We start from the raw sequence: 9,764 nt of genomic DNA, 5'->3' as shown, positions 1-9,764 counted from the left end.
GTCTGTGAAGGGACCGAAGGTCATTCTTTGGATGCACACCACAGCTGTAGGAAAGTGAAGCTATGGCAGCTTTCTGTATATAGAGACTCTTACAAAACATTAATTTACTGTTGAACAGGAAAAAAAAGCCATCAGATGAAAACGCTGACTTACCAATAAGATCACTTCTATCCAAGAGTAACTCTAGATCTTTATCACTGATTACTTTTTCTTTAGATCCTTTAACCTCCCTGTCGAGGAAGAAATAATCTCTCTTAATACAGATAAAAGCGTGTTACAGTCAGTATTGCACAGAAGCGTTTTCCCACATAGAATCCCTAGGACATTTTTCCTGCTGTCAAGATCCACACACCACTTCATAAGACGTAAGAGCTACTGACAGCTGCTTGCAAGCTGCACGTTACAAACTCATGGTCCAAGAAAAATATGAAACCTGCATACCTTTCATAGTCTCTGGATTTCAGTAATTCTATTAATTCCTGAGGGTCCAGGCAGCTCTTTGACTGTGCTAGGCCAGATTTGCCACCTTTAAATTGATCTGTAGAAAGGAGAAATTTTAAGAAAGAGCACAGAGATAGGAACAAATTTTGTATATTGTTAAATCAATGCTGGATGCACGTACTGAACAAATGACTCTTGCACATCAGAACTAATGCTATGTTTCATTGGTTTAGCCTTCAGGTAAACACACCTTACGCTAGTAGCCTAACTGGTGAAAAAAGTCAGAGGTACAAGAAGAGTTAACATGCAGGCCTTTCACCTTCTAGCTGCAGTATGCAGAAACACCGATTCAGCATGTACATATACACATACACACAGAGCAGAAAAGCCATTAATTCTACTTACAGCAAAAACATTGCAAATAAAGTTAGATGGTGGATGTTGAAGTTTGTTCCCTTTGTATTGTAAGCTGGTTGAAACAAAGTAAGCAGTATTAACCACAAGATAGGAAACAGGTGAAAGGTAAGTGGTTTGTAGAGAGAACGTCCCTCAGTTCAGTTGTCTGGACAGACACAATGAAATACCACACCTGACACAGGCTGGTTTTCTGAAGAGACTATGCTAACACCTTCCTACACAGAACCTGGATGTCAGCCCAAACACCCCCAAAAATTGCACTTGCTATAGGATTCTCTCCCCCATTAACATCTCCTGCTGTGACATACAGGATCCAGGTCCTTCATGTGTTATTAGTCTCCCTTTTAGCTTTCAGAGTTTCACAAACTATATGGCATTAAATTAGAGTTCCGCATCTCCTGGGTTGCAGTAATAGTGACACGCAGAAAAATACAGAAGACCCTATCAAGCACTTAACACTTTAAATAGAAGTTTGTGTTCATCACTTTCTCTTAGTCTGACATCTAATTTAACTAGGCAACTTTCTTCTATAAAAGAGAAGCACAAGACAGAGAGTATCCTGGTGCTGAGGCCTAAAAAGCATTCTGCTTTGCAAAAAATCCCACTTCTTCAGCTCCAGTACTTGTACTGTACACACCCTACGTGGCTGGACACCATGGAAAGGCTTGGCTTTAGCAAGCTTTGTGATACCTGCTCCTCATGCACCCCTTCAGAGTTCCAACATTTTTCAGACATCCAGAATTACGGGATCCATTACATCACCTCTACATCACCTCCCCCTGGAGGGGACGCCCCTACTTAAGCTGCAAGATTTCGGTATGACTCACCAAGAGTTACCAATGTAACTATTCACCTTACTGCAAAACTGAAGGCATGACCTAACTTGACACTCAGCTTCCTTCCAGTACAACTAGTCCCAGCTTCCATTGCTACTTTAGTACATGGCAGCCATCTACTATTAGAGTCCATTCAGTTTTGCGTGTGCATCTTGTCACTTTGGTTTTAACTTCAGGTTTGGACCATAGTCAAATCATTAAAAAGCAAGTTTTCCTTACTTAAATTGGTCATTAACATGTCTACAGAATCAGGCGGCAGTCCTGCCAAGACAGCAATGGCAAAGAGAATAGAAAGAAAAAGACTAAAGCTAGGATAGAGGAAGTATCTAGATTAGTTACCATCAACCCAAATCAGTGTCAAACCACAGCTCAGGCTTGACAAGCAGTGCACCATGCAGCAGACAAGAGTTTCAGGTGTGGCCTTTATGCCCTCATGAAAATGCTTGCCCACCTCTTCATATACTATCAGAAGTTCTTAAACACCTTTAAAATTTAACATGAGGCTATTTATTGTCAGAGGCCCATACCAAGTTACAAGGATTATTGTATTTTTCAAGTGACCTTAGTGTTTGGAAAATGCTGTAGGGAGCTTCTGTCCAAGTAACACAAACAGAATAAGGTATGGAAGCAAAGCAGGATTTCTACAGCACCCAAACAAGAGAAATTTACCCTCAAAACAGAAATTTCAACCCAGTAACTTTCTAAAGACTTTTGCGTATGACCAGTCAATTAATCAAGAAGGCAACAAGAAACACTATTTTTCTGCACATAATAATCAAGGACTATTGTTCTATTCAGCACTGGTTAATTGTTCAAACAGTACTATTCTACTGTTGTTATAACAAACTGTTCTTAAATTCAGGAGGACAGATGCAAACAGAAGTCATCTGCAATGTGTCTAAAAATTGATTTTGAAAAGTAATAGTACATAGCTAATTGTTGGAAGGATGAAGCTTTTTGCATTTAAGAAACAATATGAAGCAGTCACAAAATAGAGCAGCAAGAGTTCTCTTGAGATTTAAAGCAGCAACACATGCTTCAGGAAGTCAAATGAGAAAGGTACTAACTTTTGTGGATAATCAACTTCTCCAGCTTTCTCTTGGCAGCAGCTCTCTCCACAATCTTCTGGTCAATAGTATTTGCTGTCACAAGACGGTAAACAACCACCGGCTTTGTCTGGCCAATTCTGTGACACCTATCCTGGGCCTGCAAGTCTGACTGGGGGTTCTGAGCAGATAAAGAAACAAGTTAGCTGCACCATTAACCTTTTTTTAAGAGACGTACCACAGACACCATTTTCAATAGTGAGCTCTGAGAGTCAGAGCTGAAGCAATAAGCAGTGCAGCCATGGTATAAAAGAATTCTATATCTTTTTACTCAAACTCATCCATGAAAAGTTCTCCTGATGTAGCTGCACCGCCAAGTAACCAAGCTAGCTCAGACTGCTTCTGCACTATGTGCTGCAGTTTTCAATAGATGGACATGTTTTGTATCTCAGATTAAGCTGACGGCCTTTGTTAGTTGTAGATTTGTGGGTTCTTTGCTGGACAATGAGAAAAGGATTTTAAAAAGTTTTCAGCTATTTCTGAAGCTGCTTTAGCTGTCCTGAAGCTGAATAGTCATGCAAACAGCAGAGCTGTCTATTAAAACAAAGTGAAGATGCAGATGTCCTCTGTCATTTCCTTCCATAACTTTCTTCTTCCCAGCTTCCAGACGCCAAGCACAGCAGAATCCTAGCTAGCTAAAACACAAGTGGCAAGTCACAGGAGAAAATTCAAGAGCCTGGTACTAACACGGCAGCTGTTGGAAACAGGGAACCTGTAGAAGGTCCAGCTACATTCAAATTTAAATAGTAAATTGAAAGAAGAATAGGTATCTTCAACAGTAATGGAAAAACTGCTACTGCTTTTGGTGTAACTCAGGGCTAAACTGGCTAGTTTTGGAAACCAACTCTAAACTAGGACTATTCAAATGAGGCTGCATATTTCATATGTATTTGCATATGTGTTTGCATACACTACTTACTATTATTGTCATGTAACACCTCATTAAAGTCACAGAAACGATCTATACCATAATGGGTTAGGAAATGATTATCGAAAGCAGCAATAGAGAAAGCATTTTTTATGATACGTATCACTAGTTTAACAGTCTGTCAACATACCCAGTCACTATCGTATATGATAACTGTGTCTGCCGCAGTTAGGTTAATGCCCAAGCCTCCGGCTCTCGTACTCACTAAGAACATGAAGACTTCAGGGTCAGTATTAAATTGATGCATCTGGAAGAGAATTTGTCTATTAAAACCAGCAGATGGATCAAACACAATGTAGCTAATGTTTTATTTTGAGTGAACTGTGCTTAAAAATATCAACACAGATAAAATACAGTACACACTGTCTGAGGCCAAACTAAGGCTTTAAGAAACATTTGGGACAGGACAAGACCAAGAAATGAAGCAGTTGCGTTTTCTTACCTGGGGATTCCAGCCAACAAATTGCCTAATACACAGAGTGGAGATGGTATGGTAGTGAGGTATGGTCCAAATCACATTCACTTCCACATAACCTACCACCCAGTGAAGAGCAACGTGAGCATAGTCCAAGCTGGCAAAGCCTAAAACTGTATCTATATCTTGACACAAGCAACAATCTAAAATACTGATGCCAACTTGACTCTAACTTCCAGCCATGCTGTACACCTACTCTTCTTCAAAACTAGGAGTAACTTTCTGGTCTCCTAACTCAGCACCTAGCCTACTTTCACTGCGAGATGTTTCCAAGTGACAGCACAGCTCCCACCAGGTCTGCAATACCAGTCAAAACCCGGTGTACTTAGCATGCTGGCAGAAACTGGAAGAGGACAGCAATTTGAGACTGATCTCAGCAGACAAAAAGACACCATCACCCCACTGCCAGGTGGAAGCAGCTACCCAAGCTCTCTAAAACCCCCATGTCCTCTGGGCTCTCCTGGACATCACCTTCTGCAGCAACAGCAGCAAATCATGGAGCTGGGAAGAGCCTTGCTGAACTTAACACTGGTGATGTGGAAGATTCCTCTCATCCTGCACCCATTATCACATTGTGGTAGGCACACAATCAACCCAAAAATCCCCACAACTCAGCAGTACAAAATTTTACCAGCTGAATAGAAGTCACTACAGCTTGCTGACATGTTGCTAGTTAATCTTTTCTCTTTAAGAACCAGCTCTTAACAGTCGCAACCTAAGTGTTTACGGGTTTGGTTTTCTTCAGCCATGCTCTGGCATAGAACAAAAGAAAAAAAGGCGGGGGGGGCGCAAAGGGAAGCACAATGTGAGCTCGATGATCTGTCATCTGCCACTGTTTTTCTCTATCTTCATAAACACTAGTGCATACTTTGGAGACCAGACAGCAATTGCAGCACCTCTCAGACACATTCTGTGTACTTCCGTCAAGTATGCGTTGCTCTTTTACATCCCTGCAAATCCTCAAATCTTTGCCAGAACCACCCGGCATGGCTGCTCTTCATGATAAATACATGCCTCTGTAGTAAGGCATTCTGTGTTTATTTCAAACCATTACAAGCACTGCGCTGTAGCAAATCCACGTGCAATTTCAGGCTGAAGTTACAGATCTCTCACTATGCAAAAAAAATCCCATTTCCTGAAAATCTACTTTACTTGGCACTTGGTATTGAGTTGCAGCATGCTCCCACGGAAGCTGGCATCACATCCCGGATGCTAGGAAACAATGTGTGCAGGGGTAGAAGTGGGATTAGCATCTGCCACAATCTAGATACATCACACCTTCACATCTGGGCATCAGAGTATGTGAGCACCCATCACCCTAGGCATACCCCAAGATACTAGTTAGTAATAGGGTTCATTGCTTCAGTATTTCTGAGCTGCAAATAGTAAAGCAGCAGCAAGAATGTCAGTTTTCAACTTAGATGTCTTTTGCCTAGAAAAGGCTAAATGCTGTGTGAAATCTTTTGCCAATGTCACAGAACAAGAAGAATTTGCTAAGATGCTCAAAGTGCATGTACATCTACTTACATTTTCTTCTCTCTCCGAGTAGGACATAGAGCCATCCAATCGGCTAAATTTGAAGTCTCTCAGATAGCAGTAATCCATCAAAATGTCAAGCATCATAGTCATTTGTGAGAATAACAAGACCTACAAACCAGGAAGATTCCTTAGTACCATTTTTTAGTCATAAGGAGACAACTATGCCCCCACACCCCCACTGCCAAGCATTAGCTTTACCTTATGTCCTCTCTTTTTCAGTTCTGGAAGCATCCTGTCCAAGACGAGAAACTTGCCTGAATTCTTTACTAAATCTTCATCAACCTTAGAACAGGGAAGAAAAGATCATATATCAGGATGGAAGGATACCAAAGGTTTCCCTGATTCAGAAGCACCAACAAAAGCTGCCTGAAAGTTTCTCACAGAAACAAGCTTGTACTATCTTTAAAGATGTAAGATTGGAAGCACACTAATTTTCGCCAACTACATTGAATCAGTTAAATCACGATGAAACTAAATCAAACCCCACCATTTCATATGCACAAATAATTTAAATAAAAAAAAAAAAAAATCAGTTTTCCTCCCATTTCTGGAAGAAGAAACCCTGAGGATTTTCATTTTTCCAGATGGAAAAGCGTCGCTGTGTCTTTCACAGCTTGTAATTAATGCACAAGGCTCCCACCTACTGGATACAGGAAGCACTGCTGAACAAGTTACTGCACATGAGCCAAGTGACAAAAGTTGACAGCAAATTTTCACACTGCCACTTTAGACCCCTCTTCTGCTCAAGAGAATTGGCTGAATCCCATTCTTGGGCCAAGAGCAGGGATATAGAAGCCTCTCAGGTCTGAGCCATACTGCAGCCCTAATCCATTTTCCTGAGCAGGTACTAGCTCCTGCAAGTGGTGTCAACTGTCAAACAGTTTGCATTTTCTACACATTAACTCCATTTCCCTTTAGCACCTAGGCTGGGCTATCTGCTTTTTATGCATTGACTTTACACTGATATCAATAGCTTGCTCCTGAGCGTAGCTGAATGCGTTATCACGCACTGAACAGGAAACATGACTACACATGCCCACACAAACCTACATTTAGAATGTGCAAGACCTTCCAGCTGTTTAATATCATTTCAATTCAAATTACTTCACACTTTTCTATATTGCCTACTGCTTTGTGTAAGATTAAACTACCAGCTGCCCTTTGTGATATAATTTGGGGTTTTTTTCCAGAAGATGAGGGCTGCCATAATGAAGAACACTAGGGCATCAATCTGCAAAGGCTGAACAGGCACAGAGGCTGAACTAGTCTCTGCAACGGCTGCTACAGGAAGCTTCAAATAATGATTCTGTACACTGAATCAGATTCAAGGGGGAGGCATACGCCAAATATATTGAAAAGGTCATTCTTTACTGTAATCAGCTCACTGTCTACTGCTTTTTAATGCCTGGAATAATTTTTCTCAGAATCCTTTTAAAATACATACCTTGAATTGTTGTGTAGCAGGGTCCAATGGATATTCAATAAGATATGGGTGATTACAACATTTCCTCAGCAACATCATAATATTCTGCAGTTTAAGGTTCACCTCTGAATCCATGGGAATGCTCACTTCTACCACTGGCCTTGAAAAGATACATCATCTTATTAGTACAGAAAGTGTCACCTCATGCTACAGCTACCAAAGTGAAAAAAACCAACCAAACAAAACCAAAATAAAGCAAGGGATTCACGTGCTGTGTCAAATGTCCTCAAAATCTCTCGTAGTTAGTAAAGCTGTTACCAGACAAAACTTCTACTGCCACACTTGGCATCAAAGGCACGGGGTTTTGCTGTTACTGGTTTAAAATACAAAAGGGCAGTAATCAGGAAGCAGGAAAAAAAATCCCAAACTTGTGCAAGTCACCCAGCAGAAAAGGGAACAGATCAGCAAACCCTCTCTTGAACAAGTGGTCAGATCTCTTGCAGAACAACACATAAGCTATTCCAAAATCAGCTCTCTGCCTTTCCCATTTCGGCCACACATACACACTGCAGGATTCGCAATGCATCCAGCCATTTAGCTCTTCCACATCTAAGTGGGGATCCATGCATACCAGAAAACGAATGCAAACATATTTCAGTGTCTGTTCTTGCAAAGTACACTGGACTACAATAAATACATTTAAAAATAAATACAGTACAATACTCAATTAAAAGTGATCGATGCCTGTCACCAAAACAGTCACTAGAGCTGGCCTTTTGGGTTCCAGGCCTCAGCTTAAGCCTACAAATTTTACAAAACTTAGCAAGAAAGCGATTCCTCCCTTTTCTTCAGCCCAAACTTTGTAATTCCACAAATATCTCAGAGCCAGCTGTAGTTAGCGCATCAGCATTATCCTTTGTCTTGTCTTTGAGCCCATGAAAGATATACCCGTGAATGTAATCAGACACTGGAGACTAAATGTTTAAATACCAGGTAACTAAGATGAAGCAGTTCTTCCCTGGCTGGCACCCAGTACCATCTTAGACCTTGAGGCTTTGGCAAAACCACAGTTCTTCACTATCAATATGTTTTAACAGCACAAAGGAATTCCATTTCACACTAGGACATTATAGCTTATTATGGATTACCAATACCCCTATCGTCAGAGCTGTCTTAGTCACCTAAGACAGCAACTAATGAAAACAGGGATTCAATAAACAATTTTATTGCTAGATCCTCCAAAGGTCACAGGTCTAGAAGTAAACGTCTTGTAGTTAACTATAACTCTAATATTAGAGTCAGTGAGTGATCATACAATCTAATCATTGCTATCATGGCCCAGCGAATATTAGGTAAAAGCAAGAAACAATTCATAAAGCTTTAAGGATATTGTTTTATGAAATGTCATTCTTCCTGATCAATTTGAATAAGGAGACCTCTGGAAGCAAACTAGGAGATATTCAGTATAATAATACAAAGAATCTTTTAGGGCAGGCACCTCTCTTTTTCTACTTCCTCTTGCATTTTGCTGATCAATTTTTCCAAGTCATCAGATGAATCATTATGTTCTTCACAATAATTAACCACTTTCCGACTACGGCGTTTTGGTCGGCCTGTAGGACTCAACTCAACTGCTTCTTCCTGTGGGAAAAGAAACATTGCCATCAACAGCAGATAGCTTCAGACTGAAAGGCCAGTGCTGACCCAAGAATTCTCAACACTTGAAAAATGTCTCAGTGATATATATCATGCGATTTTTAGACTTAGCAGCTCTAAGTTTTGCAAAGTAGAAAATGCAGCCCAAATTTTAAAGATTTATAGTTGTAGGTTTTGAAAGCTTTTGCTTTTTAAAAGATTTTTAAAAGATGCCCTAGTACCTTACTGATTTTACAGCAGAAATTGTCAACTCTGAAAATTTTGGGTTTTCCCCCCAAGCTACAAGAAATCAAGAACATATTTACATTCGTATTATATTAGTTCTGTGCCCCTTGAGGCCAGTCGCAGTAACTGACGTAGAAGTAACAAAAGGACCAGACTAAAAATTAAGCAAAAAAGTGGGTGTCCTGATTTGAGTTAGAACAGAAAAAATTCTGTTCACTGGTTTGACTTTGCAGCTCACTCTCTGCTAAGTCACTGCGCTGTCTGAAGTTAACGGCGTATTTCTGCAGACAGGGTCTGCTTCTGGAAGTGACAACACTTGGTGTTCACAGTTAACACCAGGAATTGGTGTGCAGAAAGGCTCTGGCTTGTACTTGCTGCCGTGCAGACCAAGGTCACTGCTAAATCCTGTGTCCCACAGTGGGGGTGCAGTAAGGTAGAGGCTGCTCCTGCGGGGAGGAGCGGACAGGACGGGTGACCCTACACTGACCTACAAGGTGTTCCATCCCATAGACGTCGTGTTCAGTATAAAGCGGAGGGATCACAAGGGTCAACTCTCTTCTTCAGTGGTCAGTGTCCGAGGAGGACTCTGTCCGTTCTGCCTTTGATCCCATCCATGTATTCCTGAAGCCAGATCCAGAATCCTGCTCCTGCATCAGGTTCCCATCTGCCGAGTCCAGTCTGGGATCTCCCCAGTGCCTGCCCACAGCATCAGTGGTGA

The 9,764-nt window shown here is 41.1% G+C and overlaps 1 protein-coding gene across 1 annotated transcript in view; it reads right to left on the bottom strand.

Moving 5' to 3' along the window:
• HELLS (helicase, lymphoid-specific) overlaps positions 1 to 9,764 on the bottom strand; it is a 19,191-nt gene that overhangs the window by 1,640 nt on the left and 7,787 nt on the right. Inside the window, exons 9-16 of the mRNA XM_010131445.1 lie at positions 8,664 to 8,806; positions 7,187 to 7,325; positions 5,941 to 6,024; positions 5,731 to 5,850; positions 3,859 to 3,975; positions 2,762 to 2,921; positions 442 to 538; positions 154 to 230 (exon numbers count right to left, since the gene is read on the bottom strand). Of these exons, the coding sequence (XP_010129747.1) occupies positions 154 to 230; positions 442 to 538; positions 2,762 to 2,921; positions 3,859 to 3,975; positions 5,731 to 5,850; positions 5,941 to 6,024; positions 7,187 to 7,325; positions 8,664 to 8,806 (937 nt within the window). The remainder of the gene's footprint in view (positions 1 to 153; positions 231 to 441; positions 539 to 2,761; positions 2,922 to 3,858; positions 3,976 to 5,730; positions 5,851 to 5,940; positions 6,025 to 7,186; positions 7,326 to 8,663; positions 8,807 to 9,764) is intronic.

This window comes from Buceros rhinoceros, unplaced genomic scaffold, assembly GCF_000710305.1.
Source record: "Buceros rhinoceros silvestris isolate BGI_N320 unplaced genomic scaffold, ASM71030v1 scaffold7642, whole genome shotgun sequence".
Lineage (NCBI taxonomy): Eukaryota > Metazoa > Chordata > Aves > Bucerotiformes > Bucerotidae > Buceros > Buceros rhinoceros.
Note: the sequence above shows the minus strand (reverse complement) of the source record. Positions and strands in the feature narration are given on the sequence as shown.